The sequence below is a fragment of the Apteryx mantelli genome, chromosome 20 (genome assembly GCF_036417845.1).
Source record: "Apteryx mantelli isolate bAptMan1 chromosome 20, bAptMan1.hap1, whole genome shotgun sequence".
In the NCBI taxonomy this organism is placed as follows: domain Eukaryota; kingdom Metazoa; phylum Chordata; class Aves; order Apterygiformes; family Apterygidae; genus Apteryx; species Apteryx mantelli.
This window is the reverse complement of record NC_089997.1, coordinates 7,827,542-7,849,748: the sequence shown is the minus strand read 5'-3', so window position 1 is coordinate 7,849,748 and position 22,207 is coordinate 7,827,542. Positions and strand designations below refer to the sequence as shown.

The following is a 22,207-nucleotide window of genomic DNA, read 5'->3' as shown; positions in this document are numbered from 1 at the left end:
GATAGGCCAGTGCTTGGCCCATGGCCTCTGTTTTCAGTTGTCAGGTCACTTGTGTCTCAGTGCCTGATAGGCCAGTGCTAGGCCCCTGGCTGCTCTTTTCAGTTGTGAGGTGACTTGTGGCTCAGTGCCTGATAGGCCGGTGCGAGTTGCATGGCTGCTGTTTGTAGTTGTGAGGACACTTGTGGCTCAGTGCCTGATAGGCCAGTGCTAGGCCCATGGCTGCTGTTTGTGTTTGGGAGGTCACTTGTGGCTCAGTGCCTGATAGGCCAGTGCTACGCACATGGCTGCTGTTTGTGGTTCTGAGGTCACTTGTGGCTTAGTGCCTGATAGGCCAGTGCTAGTTGCATGGCTGCTGTTTTCAGTTGTGAGGTCACTTGTGGCTCAGTGCCTGATAGGCTAGTGCTAGGCCCATGGCTGCTGTTTGTGGTTGTGAGGTGACTTGTGTCTCAGTGCCTGATAGGCCAGTGCTAGGCCCATGGCTGCTGCTTGTGGTTGTGAGGTCACTTGTGTCTCAGTGCCTGATAGGCCAGTGCTAGTTGCATGGCTGCTGTTTGTGGTTGTGAGGTCACTTGTGTGTCAGTGCCTGATAGGCCAGTGCTAGTTGCATGGCTGCTGTTTGTGGTTGTGAGGTCACTTGTGGCTCAGTGCCTGATAGGCCAGTGCTAGTTGCATGGCTGCTGTTTGTGGTTATGAGGTCACTTGTGGCTCAGTGCCTGATAGGCCAGTGCTAGGCCCATGGCTGCTGTTTTCATTTGTGAGGTCACTTGTGTGTCAGTGCCTGATAGGCCAGTGCTAGTTGCATGGCTGCTGTTTGTGGTTGTGAGGTCACTTGTGCCTCAGTGCCTGATAGGCCAGTACTAGGATGTAGCAGCTGTTTGTGGTTGTGAGGTCACTTGTGCCTCAGTGCCTGATAGGCCAGTGCTGGTCATATGGTTGCTGTTTGTGGTTGTGAGGTCACTTGTGTCTCAGTGCCTGATAGGCCAGTGCTAGTTGCATGGCTGCAGTTTGTGGTTGTGAGGTTACTTGTGGCTCAGTGCCTGATAGGCCAGTGCTAGTTGCATGGCTGCTGTTTGTGGTTGTGAGGTCACTTGTGCCTCAGTCCCTGATAGGCCAGTGCTAGTTGCATGGCTGCTGTTTGTGGTTGTGAGGTCACTTGTGTGTCAGTGCCTGATAGGCCAGTGCTAGGCCCATGGCTGCTGTTTTCAGTTGTGAGGTCACTTGTGTGTCAGTGCCTGATAGGCCAGTGCTAGGCCCATGGCTGCTGTTTTCAGTTGTGATGTCACTTGTGTCTCATGCCTGATAGGCCAGTGCTAGGCCCATAGCAGATATTTTCAGGTGTGAGGTGACTTGTGTGTCAGTGCCTGATAGGCCAGTGCTAGTTGCATGGCTGCCGTTTTCAGTTTTGAGGTGACTTGTGTCTCAGTGCCTGATAGGCCAGTGCTAGGCCCATGGCTGCTACTTGTGGTTGTGAGGTCACTTGTGTGTCAGTGCCTGATAGGCCAGTGCTAGGCCCATGGCTGCTCTTTGTGTTTGGGAGGTGACTTGTGTCTCAGTGCCTGATAGGCCAGTGCTACGCACATGGCTGCTGTTTGTGGTTCTGAGGTCACTTGTGGCTTAGTGCCTGATAGGCCAGTGCTAGTTGCATGGCTGCTGTTTTCAGTTGTGAGGTGACTTGTGTCTCAGTGCCTGATAGGCTAGTGCTAGGCCCATGGCTGCTGTTTGTGGTTGTGAGGTGACTTGTGGCTCAGTGCCTGATAGGCCAGTGCTAGGCCCATGGCTGCTGTTTGTGGTTGTGAGGTCACTTGTGTGTCAGTGCCTGATAGGCCAGTGCTAGGCCCATGGCTGCTGTTTGTGGTTATGAGGTCACTTGTGGCTCAGTGCCTGATAGGCCAGTGCTAGGCCCATAGCAGATATTTTCAGTTGTGAGGTCACTTGTGTCTCAGTGCCTGATAGGCCAGTGCTAGGCCCATGGCTGCTGTTTTCATTTGTGAGGTCACTTGTGGCTCAGTGCCTGATAGGCCAGTGGTAGTTCCATGGCTGCTGTTTGTGGTTGTGAGGTCACTTGTGTCTCAGTGCCTGATAGGCCAGTGCTAGGCCCATGGCTGCTGTTTTCAGTTGCGAGGTGACTTGTGTGTCAGTGCCTGATAGGCCAGTGCTAGGCCCATGGCTGCTGTTTGTGGTTGTGAGGTCACTTGTGTCTCAGTGCCTGATAGGCCAATGCTAGTTGCATTGCTGCAATTTGTGTTTGTGAGGTCACTTGTGCCTCAGTGTCTGATACGCCAGTGCTAGTTGCATGGCTGCTGTTTGTGGTTGTGAGGTCACTTGTGGCTCAGTGCCTGATAGGCCAGTGCTAGTTGCATGGCTGCTGTTTTCAGTTGTGAGGTCACTTGTGTCTCAGTGCCTGATAGGCCAGTGCTAGGCCCATGGCTGCTGTTTTCAGTTGTGAGGTGACTTGTGTCTCAGTGCCTGATAGGCCAGTGCTAGGCCCATGGCTGCTGTTTTCAGTTTTGAGGTGACTTGTGTCTCAGTGCCTGATAGGCCAGTGCTAGGCCCATGGCTGCTGTTTGTGTTTGGGAGGTGACTTGTGTCTCAGTGCCTGATAGGCCAGTGCTACGCACATGGCTGCTGTTTGTGGTTCTGAGGTCACTTGTGGCTTAGTGCCTGATAGGCCAGTGCTAGGCCCATGGCTGCTGTTTTCAGTTGTGAGGTGACTTGTGTCTCAGTGCCTGATAGGCCAGTGCTAGGCCCATGGCTGCTGTTTTCAGTTGTGAGGTGACTTGTGTGTCAGTGCCTGATAGGCCAGGGCTAGGATGTGGCTGCTGTTTTCAGTTTTGAGGTGACTTGTGTCTCAGTGCCTGATAGGCCAGTGCTAGGCCCATGGCTGCTGTTTGTGTTTGGGAGGTGACTTGTGTCTCAGTGCCTGATAGGCCAGTGCTACGCACATGGCTGCTGTTTGTGGTTCTGAGGTCACTTGTGGCTTAGTGCCTGATAGGCCAGTGCTAGGCCCATGGCTGCTGTTTTCAGTTGTGAGGTGACTTGTGTCTCAGTGCCTGATAGGCCAGTGCTAGTTGCATGGCTGCTGTTTCTGGTTGTGAGGTCACTTGTGTCTCAGTGCCTGATAGGCCAGTGCTAGTTGCATGGCTGCTGTTTGTGGTTATGAGGTCACTTGTGCCTCAGTGCCTGATAGGCCAGTACTAGGATGTAGCAGCTGTTTGTGGTTGTGAGGTCACTTGTGCCTCAGTGCCTGATAGGCCAGTGCTGGTCATATGGTTGCTGTTTGTGGTTGTGAGGTCACTTGTGCCTCAGTCCCTGATAGGCCAGTGCTAGTTGCATGGCTGCTGTTTTCAGTTGTGAGGTCACTTGTGTGTCAGTGCCTGATAGGCCAGTGCTAGTTGCATGGCTGCTGTTTGTGGTTGTGAGGTCACTTGTGTCTCAGTGCCTGATAGGCCAGTGCTAGGCCCATAGCAGATATTTTCAGGTGTGAGGTGACTTGTGTGTCAGTGCCTGATAGGCCAGTGCTAGGCCCATGGCTGCTGTTTGTGTTTGGGAGGTCACTTGTGGTTCAGTGCCTGATAGGCCAGTGCTACGCACATGGCTGCTGTTTGTGTTTGGGAGGTCACTTGTGGCTCAGTGCCTGATAGGCCAGTGCTAGTTGTATGGCTGCTGTTTTCAGTTGTGAGGTGACTTGTGTCTCAGTGCCTGATAGGCCAGTGCTAGGCCCATACAGGAATTTTCATAAGTGAGGTCTCTTGTGTCTCAGTGCCTGATAGGCCAGTGCTAGTTGCATGGCTGCTGTTTGTGGTTGTGAGGTCACTTGTGGCTTAGTGCCTGATAGGCCGGTGCGAATTGCATGGCTGCTCTTTGTGGTTGTGAGGTCACTTGTGTGTCAGTGCCTGATAGGCCAGTGCTAGTTGCATGGCTGCTGTTTGTGGTTGTGAGGTCACTTGTGGCTCAGTGCCTGATAGGCCAGTGCTAGTTGCATGGCTGCTGTTTGTGGTTGTGAGGTCACTTGTGGCTCAGTGCCTGATAGGCCAGTGCTAGGCCCATGGCTTCTGTTTTCAGTTGTGAGGTGACTTGTGGCTCAGTGCCTGATAGGCCAGTGCTAGGCCCATGGCTGCTGTTTTCAGTTGTGAGGTCACTTGTGTGTCAGTGCCTGATAGGCCAGTGCTAGGCCCATGGCTTCTGTTTTCAGTTGTGAGGTGACTTGTGTCTCAGTGCCTGATAGGCCAGTGCTAGGCCCATGGCTGCTGTTTGTGTTTGGGAGGTGACTTGTGTCTCAGTGCCTGATAGGCCAGTGCTACGCACATGGCTGCTGTTTGTGGTTCTGAGGTCACTTGTGGCTTAGTGCCTGATAGGCCAGTGCTAGGCCCATGGCTGCTGTTTTCAGTTGTGAGGTGACTTGTGGCTCAGTGCCTGATAGGCCAGTGCTAGGCCCATGGCTGCTGTTTTCAGTTGTGAGGTGACTTGTGTGTCAGTGCCTGATAGGCCAGGGCTAGGATGTGGCTGCTCTTTGTGGTTGTGAGGTCACTTGTGGCTCAGTGCCTGATAGGCCAGTGCTAGGCCCATAGCAGATATTTTCATTTGTGATGTCACTTGTGTCTCAGTGCCTGATAGGCCAGTGCTAGGCCCATAGCAGATATTTTCAGGTGTGAGGTCACTTGTGTGTCAGTGCCTGATAGGCCAGTGCTAGTTGCATGGCTGCTGTTTGTGGTTGTGAGGTCACTTGTGTCTCAGTGCCTGATAGGCCAGTGCTAGTTGCATGGCTGCTGTTTTCAGTTGTGAGGTCACTTGTGTGTCAGTGCCTGATAGGCCAGTGCTACGCACATGGCTGCTGTTTTCAGTTGTGAGGTCACTTGTGTCTCAGTGCCTGATAGGCCAGTGCTAGGCCCATGGCTGCTGTTTGTGGTTGTGAGCTCACTTGTGTCTCAGTGCCTGATAGGCCAGTGCTAGTTGCATGGCTGCTGTTTGTGGTTGTGAGGTGACTTGTGGCTCAGTGCCTGATAGGCCAGTGCTAGGCCCATGGCTTCTCTTTTCAGTTGTGAGGTTACTTCTGGCTCAGTGCCTGATAGGCCAGTGCTAGTTGCATGGCTGCTGTTTGTGGTTATGAGGTCACTTGTGGCTCAGTGCCTGATAGGCCAGTGCTAGTTGCATGGCTGCTGTTTGTGGTTATGAGGTGACTTGTGGCTCAGTGCCTGATAGGCCAGTGCTAGGCCCATGGCTGCTGCTTGTGGTTGTGAGGTCACTTGTGTCTCAGTGCCTGATAGGCCAGTGCTAGGCCCATGGCTGCTGTTTGTGGTTGTGAGGTCACTTGTGTGTCAGTGCCTGATAGGCCAGTGCTAGTTGCATGGCTGCTGTTTGTGGTTGTGAGGTGACTTGTGTGTCAGTGCCTGATAGGCCAGTGCTACGCACATGGCTGCTGTTTGTGGTTCTGAGGTCACTTGTGGCTTAGTGCCTGATAGGCCAGTGCTAGTTGCATGGCTGCTGTTTTCAGTTGTGAGGTCACTTGTGGCTCAGTGCCTGATAGGCCAGTGCTACGCACATGGCTGCTGTTTGTGGTTCTGAGGTCACTTGTGGCTTAGTGCCTGATAGGCCAGTGCCAGGGCCATGGCTGCCGTTTTCAGTTTTGAGGTGACTTGTGTCTCAGTGCCTGATAGGCCAGTGCTAGGCCCATGGCTGCTGCTTGTGGTTGTGAGGTCACTTGTGTGTCAGTGCCTGATAGGCCAGTGCCAGGGCCATGGCTGCTGTTTGTGTTTGGGAGGTCACTTGTGTCTCAGTGCCTGATAGGCCAGTGCTACGCACATGGCTGCTGTTTGTGGTTCTGAGGTCACTTGTGGCTTAGTGCCTGATAGGCCAGTGCTAGTTGCATGGCTGCTGTTTTCAGTTGTGAGGTCACTTGTGGCTCAGTGCCTGATAGGCTAGTGCTAGGCCCATGGCTGCTGTTTGTGGTTGTGAGGTGACTTGTGTCTCAGTGCCTGATAGGCCAGTGCTAGGCCCATGGCTGCTGCTTGTGGTTGTGAGGTCACTTGTGTCTCAGTGCCTGATAGGCCAGTGCTAGTTGCATGGCTGCTGTTTGTGGTTGTGAGGTCACTTGTGTGTCAGTGCCTGATAGGCCAGTGCTAGTTGCATGGCTGCTGTTTGTGGTTGTGAGGTCACTTGTGGCTCAGTGCCTGATAGGCCAGTGCTAGTTGCATGGCTGCTGTTTGTGGTTATGAGGTCACTTGTGGCTCAGTGCCTGATAGGCCAGTGCTAGGCCCATGGCTGCTGTTTTCATTTGTGAGGTCACTTGTGTGTCAGTGCCTGATAGGCCAGTGCTAGTTGCATGGCTGCTGTTTGTGGTTGTGAGGTCACTTGTGCCTCAGTGCCTGATAGGCCAGTACTAGGATGTAGCAGCTGTTTGTGGTTGTGAGGTCACTTGTGCCTCAGTGCCTGATAGGCCAGTGCTGGTCATATGGTTGCTGTTTGTGGTTGTGAGGTCACTTGTGTGTCAGTGCCTGATAGGCCAGTGCTAGTTGCATGGCTGCAGTTTGTGGTTGTGAGGTTACTTGTGGCTCAGTGCCTGATAGGCCAGTGCTAGTTGCATGGCTGCTGTTTGTGGTTGTGAGGTCACTTGTGCCTCAGTCCCTGATAGGCCAGTGCTAGTTGCATGGCTGCTGTTTGTGGTTGTGAGGTCACTTGTGTGTCAGTGCCTGATAGGCCAGTGCTAGGCCCATGGCTGCTGTTTTCAGTTGTGAGGTCACTTGTGTGTCAGTGCCTGATAGGCCAGTGCTAGGCCCATGGCTGCTGTTTTCAGTTGTGATGTCACTTGTGTCTCATGCCTGATAGGCCAGTGCTAGGCCCATAGCAGATATTTTCAGGTGTGAGGTGACTTGTGTGTCAGTGCCTGATAGGCCAGTGCTAGTTGCATGGCTGCCGTTTTCAGTTTTGAGGTGACTTGTGTCTCAGTGCCTGATAGGCCAGTGCTAGGCCCATGGCTGCTACTTGTGGTTGTGAGGTCACTTGTGTGTCAGTGCCTGATAGGCCAGTGCTAGGCCCATGGCTGCTGTTTGTGTTTGGGAGGTGACTTGTGTCTCAGTGCCTGATAGGCCAGTGCTACGCACATGGCTGCTGTTTGTGGTTCTGAGGTCACTTGTGGCTTAGTGCCTGATAGGCCAGTGCTAGTTGCATGGCTGCTGTTTTCAGTTGTGAGGTGACTTGTGTCTCAGTGCCTGATAGGCTAGTGCTAGGCCCATGGCTGCTGTTTGTGGTTGTGAGGTGACTTGTGGCTCAGTGCCTGATAGGCCAGTGCTAGGCCCATGGCTGCTGTTTGTGGTTGTGAGGTCACTTGTGTGTCAGTGCCTGATAGGCCAGTGCTAGGCCCATGGCTGCTGTTTGTGGTTATGAGGTCACTTGTGGCTCAGTGCCTGATAGGCCAGTGCTAGGCCCATAGCAGATATTTTCAGTTGTGAGGTCACTTGTGTCTCAGTGCCTGATAGGCCAGTGCTAGGCCCATGGCTGCTGTTTTCATTTGTGAGGTCACTTGTGGCTCAGTGCCTGATAGGCCAGTGGTAGTTCCATGGCTGCTGTTTGTGGTTGTGAGGTCACTTGTGTCTCAGTGCCTGATAGGCCAGTGCTAGGCCCATGGCTGCTGTTTTCAGTTGTGAGGTGACTTGTGTGTCAGTGCCTGATAGGCCAGTGCTAGGCCCATGGCTGCTGTTTGTGGTTGTGAGGTCACTTGTGTCTCAGTGCCTGATAGGCCAATGCTAGTTGCATTGCTGCAATTTGTGTTTGTGAGGTCACTTGTGCCTCAGTGTCTGATACGCCAGTGCTAGTTGCATGGCTGCTGTTTGTGGTTGTGAGGTCACTTGTGGCACAGTGCCTGATAGGCCAGTGCTAGTTGCATGGCTGCTGTTTTCAGTTGTGAGGTCACTTGTGTCTCAGTGCCTGATAGGCCAGTGCTAGGCCCATAGCAGATATTTTCAGGTGTGAGGTCACTTTTGCCTCAGTGCCTGATAGGCCAGTGCTAGTTGCATGGCTGCTGTTTGTGTTTGTGAGCTCACTTGTGGCTCAGTGCCTGATAGGCCAGTGCTAGGCCCATGGCTGCTGTTTTCATTTGTGATGTCACTTGTGGCTCAGTGCCTGATAGGCCAGTGCTAGGCCCATGGCTGCTGTTTTCAGTTGTGAGGTCACTTGTGTCTCAGTGTCTGTTAGGCCTGTGCTAGGCCAATGGCTGCTGTTTTTGTTTGTGAGGTCACTTGTGTGTCAGTGCCTGATAGGCCAGTGCTAGGCCCATAGCAGATATTTTCATTTGTGAGGTCACTTGTGTCTCAGTGCCTGATAGGCCAGTGCTAGTTGCATGGCTGCTGTTTGTGGTTGTGAGGTCACTTGTGTGTCAGTGCCTGATAGGCCAGTGCTAGGCCCATGGCTGCTGTTTGTGGTTGTGAGCTCACTTGTGGCTCAGTGCCTGATAGGCCAGTGCTAGGCCCATGGCTGCTGTTTGTGGTTATGAGGTCACTTGTGGCTCAGTGCCTGATAGGCCAGTGCTAGGCCCATAGCAGATATTTTCAGTTGTGATGTCACTTGTGTCTCAGTGCCTGATAGGCCAGTGCTAGGCCCATGGCCGCTGTTTTCAGTTTTGAGGTGACTTGTGTCTCAGTGCCTGATAGGCCAGTGCTAGGCCCATGGCCGCTGTTTTCAGTTGTGAGGTCACTTGTGTCTCAGTGCCTGATATGCCAGTGCTAGTTGCATGGCTGCTGTTTGTGTTTGTGAGGTCACTTGTGTCTCAGTGCCTGATAGGCCAGTGCTAGGCCCATAGCAGATATTTTCAGGTGTGAGGTCACTTGTGTCTCAGTGCCTGACAGGCCAATGCTAATTGCATGGCTGCTGTTTTCAGTTGTGAGGTCACTTGTGTGTCAGTGCCTGATAGGCCACTGCTAGGCCCATGGCTGCTGTTTTCAGTTGTGAGGTCACTTGTGTCTCAGTGCCTGATAGGCCAGTGCTAGGCCCATAGCAGATATTTTCAGTTGTGAGGTGACTTGTGTCTCAGTGCCTGATAGGCCAGTGCTAGTTGCATGGCTGCTGTTTGTGGTTGTGAGGTCACTTGTGGCTCAGTGCCTGATAGGCCAGTGCTAGTTGCATGGCTGCTGTTTTCAGTTGTGAGGTGACTTGTGGCTCAGTGCCTGATAGGCCAGTGCTAGGCCCATAGCTGCTGTTTGTGTTTGGGAGGTCACTTGTGTCTCAGTGCCTGATAGGCCAGTGCTACGCACATGGCTGCTGTTTGTGGTTCTGAGGTCACTTGTGGCTCAGTGCCTGATAGGCCAGTGCTAGTTGCATGGCTGCTGTTTTCAGTTGTGAGGTCACTTGTGTCTCAGTGCCTGATAGGCCAGTGCTAGGCCCATGGCTGCTGTTTTCAGTTTTGAGGTGACTTGTGTCTCAGTGCCTGATAGGCCAGTGCTAGGCCCATGGCTGCTGTTTGTGTTTGGGAGGTCACTTGTGTCTCAGTGCCTGATAGGCCAGTGCTAGTTGCATGGCTGCTGTTTTCAGTTGTGAGGTGACTTGTGTCTCAGTGCCTGATAGGCCAGTGCTAGGCCCATGGCTGCTGTTTGTGGTTATGAGGTGACTTGTGGCTCAGTGCCTGATAGGCCAGTGCTACGCACATGGCTGCTGTTTGTGGTTCTGAGGTCACTTGTGGCTTAGTGCCTGATAGGCCAGTGCTAGGCCCATGGCTGCTGTTTTCAGTTGTGAGGTGACTTGTGGCTCAGTGCCTGATAGGCCAGTGCTAGGCCCATGGCTGCTGTTTTCAGTTGTGAGGTGACTTGTGTGTCAGTGCCTGATAGGCCAGGGCTAGGATGTGGCTGCTCTTTGTGGTTGTGAGGTGACTTGTGTGTCAGTGCCTGATAGGCCAGTGCTAGGCCCATAGCAGATATTTTCATTTGTGATGTCACTTGTGTCTCAGTGCCTGATAGGCCAGTGCTAGGCCCATAGCAGATATTTTCAGGTGTGAGGTCACTTGTGGCTCAGTGCCTGATAGGCCAGTGCTAGTTGCATGGCTGCTGTTTGTGGTTGTGAGGTCACTTGTGGCTCAGTGCCTGATAGGCCAGTGCTAGGCCCATGGCTTCTGTTTTCGGTTGTGAGGTGACTTGTGTCTCAGTGCCTGATAGGCCAGTGCTAGGCCCATGGCTGCTGCTTGTGGTTGTGAGGTCACTTGTGTCTCAGTGCCTGATAGGCCAGTGCTAGTTGCATGGCTGCTGTTTGTGGTTGTGAGGTCACTTGTGTGTCAGTGCCTGATAGGCCAGTGCTAGTTGCATGGCTGCAGTTTGTGGTTGTGAGGTCACTTGTGTGTCAGTGCCTGATAGGCCAGTGCTAGTTGCATGGCTGCTGTTTGTGGTTGTGAGGTCACTTGTGCCTCAGTGCCTGATAGGCCAGTACTAGGATGTAGCAGCTGTTTGTGGTTGTGAGGTCACTTGTGCCTCAGTGCCTGATAGGCCAGTGCTGGTCATATGGTTGCTGTTTGTGGTTGTGAGGTCACTTGTGTGTCAGTGCCTGATAGGCCAGTGCTAGTTGCATGGCTGCAGTTTGTGGTTGTGAGGTTACTTGTGTCTCAGTGCCTGATAGGCCAGTGCTAGTTGCATGGCTGCTGTTTGTGGTTGTGAGGTCACTTGTGCCTCAGTCCCTGATAGGCCAGTGCTAGTTGCATGGCTGCTGTTTGTGGTTGTGAGGTCACTTGTGTGTCAGTGCCTGATAGGCCAGTGCTAGGCCCATAGCAGATATTTTCAGTTGTGATGTCACTTGTGTCTCATGCCTGATAGGCCAGTGCTAGGCCCATAGCAGATATTTTCAGGTGTGAGGTGACTTGTGTGTCAGTGCCTGATAGGCCAGTGCTAGGCCCATAGCAGATATTTTCAGGTGTGAGGTGACTTGTGTGTCAGTGCCTGATAGGCCAGTGCTAGTTGCATGGCTGCTGTTTGTGTTTGGGAGGTCACTTGTGGTTCAGTGCCTGATAGGCCAGTGCTAGGCCCATGGCTGCAGTTTGTGGTTGTGAGGTCACTTGTGTGTCAGTGCCTGATAGGCCAGTGCTAGGCCCATGGCTGCTGTTTGTGTTTGTGGGGTCACTTGTGTGTCAGTGCCTGATAGGCCAGTGCTAGGCCCATGGCTTCTGTTTTCAGTTGTGAGGTGACTTGTGTGTCAGTGCCTGATAGGCCAGTGCTAGGCCCATGGCTACTGTTTTCAGTTGTGAGGTCATTTGTGGCTCAGTGCCTGATAGGCCAGTGGTTGTCATGTGGCTGCTGTTTTTGGTTGTGGGGTCACTTTTGGCCTTGTGCATGATAGAGCTGTGCTTGGGTGAAAAGAGTGCTGTGAAAAGAGCAGGGCCTGAGCTTAGGTAAGTCTTTGCAGAGTTCTCCTTCTTTTTTGATAGCTTCCTTGCTTCCTGCACTTGCTAAGGAGGAAAGTAAAAGGATGCCACAAATGGGCACTGTCCTCACTAGACCAGGGAGACGGACTTGCATGGAGAGCCTTTTCAAAGGATTTACAAAGGATTTACAGATTAGGGTTCATTTTTTCAGTTTGTTTCCAATATTCCTCAACACCAGTGTCCTCATTCCTTTCTCCCAGGCCCTTTGTTGGACCTAAATCGTAAAGTCAGAGCATAACTCTCTCATGGAGGTCTGCATTGCTGTTGGAGACAGAGGTATCTAAGCATAGATTGATTTTTTTTTTTGTTTGCTTCTGCCTTCTGTCCATTCATGTTCCCTGGCTCTGGCTGCTTTAGCAAATCCAAGCTTTCCCCATTCATTTCTGAATTATGAAGAGAAAATGGATCTTCCTGTGTGATCAAACTACTTCTGACCCCCCAAGTGTTTGATGAAGACGGACAGAACAAGAGTCTCATGGATGGTGAGTGCTCTGCTGCAGCTGGAGCAGGATGTGCTTCTGTTTAGGAGCAGGTATTGTTACTGTAGCCAGGTATCTAAACTGTAGTTCTCTCTGAATGTCGCATTGGGAATGTTGACTTGTTCTTTCTCTCTGCTGGAAGGTTGGTGCTGGCAAGCTGTGACTGAAGACAGCTCGGCGGAAACTTCTGTCTTGCTAAAAGTTGAACTGGAGGACACAGAAATGTTTTGCCTGCTTGGGTTTAACCTTCTGAAATTCCAGACCATGCTGAAGGAGAATGCGTTCAGTGAAAGGTGCAGTGAAGGATCTCAGTTCTGTTGTAGGAAGTTTTTGTGCACCTGACACAAAGGGGAGATGGTCCAGTAGTGATGGTACTGGCTGGGTTTGGGAGCAAAAGATTTGACAAGAAGTGATTTTTTGTTGAACACAGATTGCAGAATCCTTACAGTGTTGCCTAGTCTTTTTGAAAGCAACTAGAAGAAAACTTAGAAACCGCTTTCAGTCTCTGTTCGTGAAGTAGAGCTACTTGCAAGACTCCATCTTTGTATCAGCTGACGAAATCTTTCACCTGGCCTTGTGCCTGGTGAGGAAGTGTGCAGCTGCGACTTGCTGAAAGACCTAGATCCTGAGCCCTGCTTTAGCAGGATGTTATTTCAGTGAGTGTCTGAGTTGCTTTTCTGTCTTTCCTTTCCTGTCCTAGGTGGACTCTTCTTTTTCTGGAGCTTGCAGAGGTAGTGATTTACATGTTTGCTTATGATCTGAGATGGCTCAGTAACCTTTAGCATGTTGCTTTCCTTGAGGAAGGCAGCAAACTTTACGTCTAGGCTGGGGCAGTATGCTGTTGCTAGTGACACCAGAAACCTTTGGTGCTGGAAGGGGGTGTTACTGGAAGGCCTGTGAGAAAGAGGCCGAAGACGCAGCGGTGGGAGAAGTAGCTATGTGTGAGCGGGCTGTTGCCTGGGCGAGGTGTGTGGGGTTGCTGAGATGCTGCAGCAGTGGCAGTAGCTGCTGCTGTAGAGACTCTTCCCATGTTTTTGTGGGAGATGATCCGCAAGGTGCTTGGAGGGGAGAACTTTGGGAGCTGAAAGGTAATGTTGGGAGTCAGGGCCCTGTGCAGGGCACTCGGTCTGTGAGAGACTTGCCTGTGGCTGCGCAACCCTGTTGTGCCTGTTCTTTCCTCAGCATTGAGCCACATGTGGAGGACCTTGGCCAGACTCAAGCAGGGAAGAGAAAATCAGGAGTTACACCTTATTCAAGTAATTAATGTGCATTTTTGTCTTTAGGTGTCAGCTGCCTTGGAAAACTCTGCTTCTTCTACTAACCTGTTGTTGCTGAAATGGTGAGGCTTTTCCCCCATCCTTTTCTCTTGGTGACCAGCTGTGCATCCAGGGGCCCGAGGAGGTGTCATGGGGGCTAGCCCTAGGTAGGATATGATCTGTGCGAAGTGAATGTGACGGGATGCTCTATTTCTAGTTCCAGCAGGAGAGATGCCCACGTCAGCAGAGTGCCCTGGACTGCAGGCATTGTTTTCTGGCTCTGTGCCTCTCCCCATGGGCAGCAGCAAGAGCATTTCAGCCGCAAGTCTAAGATCTTTTGGTCGAGGAAGTCTAAGTCAGCTGGAGCATTTATGCTAATATAGCTTCTGTCGGAAGCTATGGAATACAACAAGCTCTCTCTGGAAAGAAAGAAAAAAAAATGGGGGGGGGGAACCAAGCCTCCTGGCTAGTTACTGGCTGAACTGGCTTTGTAAGGTTTTTGTGAAAGGGCAAATGTATGTTAAAAGTGAACGAGAGCCTTCAGTGTGCCAGTGACTGTTTTAGGCATAGTCTGAACTCCCTTCTCCTAGGGGTGACCTTTGTAGTGTCCTGCTGTTTGCAGTAATGGTGGATGATAAATTCCTTGTGCACCCTTAGGAGCCCTTTCCTTAAATTAATGTAGAGTTTAGACAAGACTCTGAAATAATCCCTTTGTAACTCTTTGGTGTGTGTGTGTGTGTGTGTGTGTGTGTGTGTGTGTATGGGTTTTTTTTGTTTGTTTGTTTTATGATGGCAGAGCTTCCAAACCAAGTAAGCAGATCCCATCTTTTCTGGACAAAGCCCCGTTCCATTGCTTATATCAAGGCAGCTTCTTTTCCGGACCTTCTCTAGAAAATTGGAGGTATGTAACTTGGGAAGGTGTCCTGAACTGTGCCCTGCAGAGAGGTCAGGTTAAATTGGTTTGCTGACAAACCATTTTCTTCTGTATCCTGCAGTTTGTAAGAATGTCATGTGTACTCATTTACTATTGCCCCAAAGAGTTGTGGGTTTTTTTATCCTGTTTGTTATTTAAATAATAGTTCACGAGTACTTCTTTTTACATGTCTGACATGATTATGCAGACATATGAGTTTTGTAATTATTTCTGAGTAGGTGCTGGAATTAGGGGCCTAATTTGGTCCAGTGTGGAGTCTGGACATTAAACCCCTAGCAGCTGCCCTGCTTCCGTGCTCATGAACTTTCACATGATATTCGCAAGGCCTGTTTGTCAGGGTTTGGGCTTCCTGCTCAGAAGTCAGTGTTAGGAAGCTGTCTGCACTGTCCCCCATGAACTGGCAGCCCCCTACATGTAATTGTCCTTGAAAGTTGACTCGTGCTTTTTCTCTTAACACTCTGCCTTCCTTAAGCACACTTGGATGCCAACAGCCATATTGCAGCCAGTCAAACGCACACCATGGTGTTCCGATTGCCTGACTCCAGTGTTGTCCTCTGTTTCCCCTTGTGTTGTCAGCTCAGCTCCCCTTGAAGCTCAGCACCTCCAAGACCTTCCAGGCTCCTGTCCTAGGTGCCTTGGTGTGGGCAATGCCTGCTGTGGCTGGCTGAAACCTCAGCGTTGCGAGGGCTGCAGCCTGGTGCGGCACAAGAGGCGTTTGCTGTTCTTGTGTTCGTTCCTGAGCTGCTTTCTTGTGTTTGCTAGTCCTCGGGTTTTCTGTCCGCTTCCTCTCTTTCCCCTGTTACCGCTGAAGGGCGAGCAGATTGAAACAACCCTGCCCTTCAAAGTTAGGACTCTGAAACAAGGAACCAGGCTGCTGTGGCTCACTGAGCAGCAAACGGAGGAAGCCAGTGATCCTGGGCTCTGAAACACTCCTGCTGTTTCCAAGCTCTAACTTAACAGGCTTTGACAAGCCTTGTTTAGCTACCTGCTGCTCAAAGGTTCGTGTGCTCATTCCTATGTCTCATGAGTCCTTTCCGCTGTAACTGTTTTTTCAGGCCATGGTGAGAGGGGTCCTTGCTGCATTTGAGGAAGGCAAGCCAGAGGAGACCATGAGCAGTGCTTTTAACCTCACTGCCACCCCTAAGGACGTCCAGGCACTAAGGAAGCTTTGCTGGCTCTGGGAGGAGGTAACATTTGCTGCAGAGTAGTGGTGTTGTCATCCGGTGTATATTGAAAAATACCCCTTGACAGTGTATGTGAGTTTTCTTTTCAAATTCTTTGCTGACCCCTCGCTGCACATCTCAGAAGTGTCTGTGTTCAGGCTCTGATTTTCAGCCTTGAAGGGCGCAGTATTTCTGAAAGCACCTGCACTTCTTGTCTGGTGCTGCTTCCCAGAGTTGGTCATACTTAAGCCCAGATTAATTGGAACGGATGACAAGTGTTTCTAGGAAACTCTGTAGAAAGTAACCATGCACAAAAATCTGGGAACAAAAGCTGCAACTGGAGTTCTCTCGGGCAACTGCCTGCTCCAGTGTTGCCAGCAGACAAGTGTTTCAAAGCTTTTTTTCACACTTACTTTTCCTTGTTCTTACATGTGCTGCTTCATATTGACCCTGCAGAAGGAGGAAGGACCTGAGGAAGGCTGTTAGCTGTGAACGATTTACTGCTATCATGCAGAGCAATTGAAGTACTGTTAAAATCTACCGTAATTTCTTTCTAATATCTGACTATGATCTTTAGAATTTCTCTTTTTCTCCTACAAAAGTGGATTTTTGACTGCATTCAGCAGGAGGGAAGAATGAACCTAAGTGCAGTGTGTGATTGCGAATTCTCAAGCACTTGTTCTTAAATCTCTATCAAAAGGGAACATTTGAACTTTTTTTTTTTTTTTAAGGTTTTCGGAACCTGGCTAAGTGCAAACCAGCGCATGACGTGAAGGTGAGGGAAGATCTTGGGGTGTTCAGTGATGCAGAGAAAGTAAGTATTTATTTATCTTACTCTTTCTGTGTAAGTAATATATTTCACCCAGCAAATTAATAGTGCTAATTTCACTGAAATAACTTCTTCCAAAGAATGCCACAGTCTGAGAGAACTTTTATTTTTCCTCTCTAATTATAACTTATAAATTGATAAGTATGACCATACTAGAGGTATCCTCTGAGCAGGAGGACCTATCTTCTTCCTCAGAAAATGTGAAATATCAGTGAGAAATTGGTATATACACCTTGTGCTGCATTCTCTGAATTGCCTTTTTGTGATTATTTGAATGGACGCTGTTTACAAACAGCTGTTTGGGGACTTGTTCTTTCACTCTAAAACTTATCAAAATGATGGCTGGGGTTGAAATATGCTAAAAGACTGCCTGATGCCTTCCATCGTATAGACACAACCAGCTTTTAATCTGTTGTGATTTGCTCCTCAGTTACTAAATCTTGTTGTTCCTCATGCACAAAGGAATGATGTTTGCTTGGGCAGGGTGGTTAGCCTACAGGCTAAAAAGGTGCTGTACAGCTTCCTGTGCTTGTCCCAGTGGATTCCTGTTTGCCTGTTTTTCCTTGACATCTCATCACCTCCCAGAGGTGGTTCTTGTAGATTAGTTGCCTGTTAGAGGGAAATGTGTCCTAGAATCGTTTTCATAAATGGACTTAAGCTCCCTTGTGAACTGCTCCCTTCGTGGAGAGCCACTTCCAGAATTTCCTTTTCATGAATCTGAAGCCTCCTCAAATCCAGGCTGCATTTAGTGATGGCAACTCTATGTGTATTTGTTCCTGTGCCAGCATTACCTGTGAGCGTAACTGGTTCTCTGTCCCTAGAGCAACTTCTACCAACCATGTTTCCTCTGTCTTTGTTTTGCTCCATTAAATTAAATTCTCTCTGCTGGGTGCTTTCTGTGGGTACTACTGCCCTGTTCTTTGAGATCTCTGGAATAAAAAGCAAAGATAGATTCATGTACTTCAGGAATCCCTGTGGATGTTGTGCTTTTTGCTTTGCTAATCTTTTTTTTTTTTTTTTTTTTCCTAACATGTCCTGGGCCGTGAATCAACATGTTAACAGAGAGGCAAAGTAGGCCACGAACTAAATTTAACAGTACTGGTTTTCTTCTTGTATTAAAATATGCATCCATTTTCTCATCTCTTTTTAGACTGACAGATACAGGCCTAAAATAGAATGGGCCTCTTGTGAAAACAAGTAGACCTTTATGGTTGGATTCCAGTGATCCTTCCTTGTTTTCTGCATCGTAGAACTGCATGCTAATCTTTTGTGTATATGCAGAACCTTGATAAAGCTACTGTGTAGGCACCAAGTGTGCGCACGTCAGATTTTCTGCGTGTTTGTGGCTGATCCTTCTTATTTCTTGTAATAAGGAAAACCTTGAGGCGTACTCCCAAGGAGGGAAGAACCAGAAAGAAACTTAAAGAACTGTTGATGAGATCGCTGACACTCAAGATGGCAACTCAGGTTAGTTCTGGCTTTCAATTTTCTTTACTGTGTTCTGGCCAAAAGTCTCCCCTGAAACAACTGAAAGGAGCTGCACTACTGGCCATTTTTTATCTGTTCGCATTTCTGTATACCTTAGCGCTTACAAGTCATAGTCAGGGACTCCAGGGCCCTTCTAGTAAGCTCAGGACAGAGAAGTCAGAAACAAAACCAGACCTTTTCTCAAATGCTTATAACCGAGCACAAGAGAAAAGGCAAGAGATGGCTGTCGAGAGGTGGGAATACAAGGAAATGCACGGTGCTACTCTGAATGATGAGCACTGCTCTCACTGCAGCAGTAGCCTGACAGTTTTCATGGGTTTTGAGCAGCCCAGCAAGAATTTTCAGGAGGTAAGGAACACTGCCAGGTGCATATGAAAACCTTCTCCCAAGCGTGAAGGTGGCAGGTGAGAAGAGAACATGCTTCTGCATTTTTGTATTGAGGGGTTAGTCAGTGAGAGGTGCTGTCAGGGCTGGCTCAGAATTCAGAGCTGTTCTCTGGGCACTCAGTGGGAAATACTGTAGGAATGAGGGTGATTCGTGAAAGGCCTTAGCAACTCTGTTTGCTGTGAGAGAAGACACTTGAAGGGTTTCAGGAGCATGTGCTTTGTGATGAAGGGAATAAATTCAGAAGATGATCTTTAGAGCAACTTTCTGAATGGATGTGAGTGGGGCAAGGCTGTACTTCAGGACAGAAGAGGATGTTGCAGTAGTTGAGCTGATCATGTCTTGAGGAAGAGATATAATTATTGCAATACCTCATGAAGGCAGTACCTTGCCCATGTTCCGCAGCCTGTGCAAGACCTGAATGAGGGGAATAAAAACCTATAAAAAGGTTCAAGCCAGAACTTGTATGCATCATAATTATCATCCTGTATGCATCATAATTAATTGAAGCTCTCTCAGGAGCCCCCTTCTTGACCTGTCCTGCTGTTTTTGGTAACAGCTGTGAACATGAAGTTCAGGGGAAATCAGGGGGAATAGCTTCACAAATATGGTTACTTTGCAAAAGGCTTTACAGTTACTTTGCAAGGCTCTGGCCTATCATATGCCAAAGTCAAGCTGCATATAAGTACAATATACTTTTTTTTTTTTTTTAACCATCCCAAAAAAGACAGAATTTTGCTCTCACAGGGAAGAACATGTAATTCAGTTTAAAATCAGATGCATGAGGAATACATATAATGGGCTGGAAACTTCATAGATCTCACAGTACCTTCTGGGGTAGACTGCACTTGATTTTTGATGTGACATAGTGTGATGTAATCTTGTTTTTGTTATTGCCTTTGAAATGCTTGCAGATGGAAACATGCAGTCTACAGCAGTGATTCCCCATCCTCTGCTGATGATGATGAGCAACATTTTGCCCAGGAATCTACTGAAGAGGAGGAGCAGCTGCCTGACTGTGAAGTGTTCTCCTCCCTGCTCTTGTACAGAGTCTAAAGGGTGGCAATATTTAATCCATTGGCATAATATGTAAGTTGTTGGCACTGGTGGCTCTTAAGTGGACTCTCTACCATTGGACTTCTACAATTGATTCTTTAAGAGCAATTGGATTTCTTTGGAGAGGTTAGGTGTAAACTCTAACTATTTTAATGTAAAATTCTACTGCCCCTCTGCTTTACAGTAGGCTATTCAGAAAGACAGCCCCCATAACACAAAAAGTATAAATAGAGGCAAGGATGGGGTTTCTTTGCCTTCCTTTAACCTAGGACATGGGTTCTGTTGAATTTATCTTTAGGTAAACTAGGCATCAATACATTTGTGTGCTTGAAAAACTTCTGCCAATACTGAGCTTTTATAGTAGCAGTAAAAAGTAGTTTCTTAAGAATTGTTAAAATGCAGCATATCTGTAGATTCAAAGTAGAGGGAATTCCTTGCCATAGTTAAAGGTTTAGTGTCTTGTATGATAAAAGGAAAATATACTCAAAAGGTGTCCTGGTTGAAAAAGGTGGTTTGGGGGGTTTTGTCGCCTTTGAGTGTTTTACGTACATGTGACATTGATGAGATTATAAGCAGGAGAGGTTTATCTGTTGGAAGTCAGTTGTAATTTTTTGCTTGAAAGACCAGGTTTTTTCCTTTATGGGCACAATATCTGAAGATTTAACAGTTAGCTGTATATATTCTCTATGAGCAAAACTCAGCTCACAGTATGATGAAATATAACTTTAAAATCTTCTCTTTCAATAAGGTTAAAAGTACTGCCAATAAGGAAACAAAAACCTTCAAATGTTTTGCTGCTTTCTGCATTGACATTCTCTTCTAAACAGCAGTAGGTTAGCTTTTCTAGTTGCTATTTAAGTATTATCTGGAAATGCAGAATACCTTTTTCTTCCTGCCAGCTTTAGACTTTCTCTTCAGCTATTGCTGACCAATTCTGGGAGACAAAATCCAATAACTTGCAACTTTTTAAGGAGGAATGAAAGGCTTTCCTATCAAGTCCAGTTTGTCTATCTGGAGATAGATCAGATATGTGGACTAGTAGACTGAGTTTAGCGGACTGCTAAAGATATGAAGTGGAAATGGGAGGAGGCAGATGGACTGTGCGGAAGCAGAAAAAGTGTGTGGAGAAGCTGCAAAACTTTAGATAGTGGGACAGTATTAGTCCTGATATTTTCTGATATCATTTGAAGGAACTGCAAGAAAGGCTTCAGGTAGAGCCTCAAAGGTGTCAATGTTTGAGGTAGTGCTACTTGGGCTGAATGGCTTTGAACTCTTTGAGAAGGCCTTTGTTAACTGTTATATCCTAAATCCATTTTTTCTCATCCTCTTTGGAAAGATAAGGTAGAACATTTGCCCCCTGGCTACTGGACATCAGAGAGTGACATGGCTTCCCCCATCCTGAGGAAATGGAGGACTGCTTCCAGGGCCAGCACTGACCCCTGACCTGGGAACTTAGCCATTTGAAGGTAAACGCATCCAGTTAGGGTTTGTGTTTCCATATTCAGGAAGGCATCACCAGCTGGAGAGTAACCTGTTTCATCTTTTAAACACCTTCCTTTAAGGCCAACTCTCAGATGTCTGGAAAGTGAAGGCTGTACTCCTCCTGAAGTCTGCTGATGGAAATCGAGGTAGTTGTCTTTCTAAAGTCACTGAAACACAAGATGGGATTGAGCTTCATAATTTTTCAAGCTTTGGCCTTTGTGAAGAAAGAACTGACATTGTAGCTAAGGCATTGAAATGCTCAACTGATTTCTCTGATGAACAGTGTAGCACCTATACTTTGCAGTGGCAGACTGTGGGAAGGTATGCTTTTAGTGACCACATCTTGGTTGCCTTTTGCATTGCACGCATTGCATACACTGAACTCAGGATATAAATAGCCATCTCAAAGTCACCGGAATGATTCTCCTAGGTAAACTTAGAGATCTGTCTAATAAGCCTGTGTGTGTGGGAACATGGGGAAGGCTGGCTCCAAGTGAATCTCTTGACTCAGAAAACAGTTTAGACAAATGTTTTCAGTCTTGTTTTCTGCCTAAGCAACTTTTAAGATCTTCAGGTAGGTGCCCTTGTGATAACAGTATCCAGTTGCTTGGGAAAGTGCAGCATTCGGGTGCTTCAAGGGCACATAAATGAAAATGAAACTGGAAAATGAAAATGAAATGAAACTGGAAAATATACCTATCCATCCATCTGAAGTTGCAAGCAACAAAACTGGTGCATATGCTGGACTGTTCTGTAATAATGTGGTAATGTAGCTTCCAGTGAGACTCCAACAGCCTCCCACCTTACGTGGACATGTGGAACATAAATGATAGTTGGTGCTGTCCTCTGGGCTTCCTGCGTGCTGGTGAAAAGGAAGTTTGTGTGGGAATATTGAGCCATGTAGAACAGGCTGCTATGTAACTAATAACTATGTATCTATGCAAACTAACACATGTAAACACATGTAAACACGATGTAAAATGTAAACTGATGAAAACTGTATCAACCAGATAGTACCTAGAGACAAAGTGTCAGAACACACCTACCAGGACAAAACAATTCCTTAATAATTTCTCCTTTGATTAAATTACAGACCTAGCTACACAGACAGAAATGGACCTTAACCTCTGCGTGACTTCAGAGCTCCTGAGATGTAAGGTCACTCCTAAGGAGCCTCACAGCTCGGTTCATGTGGGAGAGTGCTTGAGAAAAGAAGCTGAGCCCTTCAGCAAGGTGGATGATCCTGGGTGCACTGCTGCACCCCTGGGACTGCCGAGTTTTCAGGTCAGGGTGGGCTTGTGCCCAAGTCAGTCTGGAGCACAAGGCAGGAAAGGTGAGGGCAGGCACTGTGCTATTCGCCTGGTCATGAATCATAATTTCAAAGGTCATTTTGTCAGAGGTGAGCAGCCTTCAAGCTGTCTGAAGAGCTCCCCAGCTCACAGGCTGCTGCCTCATTTCCAGAGGTTCCTTCAGACCAGGTTTCTTGCTCAGGAACATCACAAGCCATTGCCTGTACATGGTGCCTCAAGCACATTAGCACATGCTGCTGGTATATGTGGGCACTGACTAGACATTACTGGTAGATGACCACAGGGACAACCATCAGATAACCCAAATGGAGATCTTCCTCTTATGTGACAGATGAGCCCTCAACCTTGTAACATGTCTGTCCATACTGTCACTCAATGCTCTCAAATGCTTCTACTGAAGGTCCAGATGCTGTAATACAGGGGTGTGAAACAAGAGA

The 22,207-nt window shown here is 48.5% G+C and overlaps 1 protein-coding gene across 1 annotated transcript in view; it reads left to right on the top strand.

Annotated features, from left to right (window-relative positions):
• Nucleotides 1-22,207, top strand: part of LOC106490507 (olfactory receptor 14A16-like) — a 188,990-nt gene that overhangs the window by 156,222 nt on the left and 10,561 nt on the right. The window contains exon 3 of the mRNA XM_067308725.1: nt 15,114-15,245. Coding sequence (XP_067164826.1) covers nt 15,114-15,245 — 132 coding nt within the window. The remainder of the gene's footprint in view (nt 1-15,113; nt 15,246-22,207) is intronic.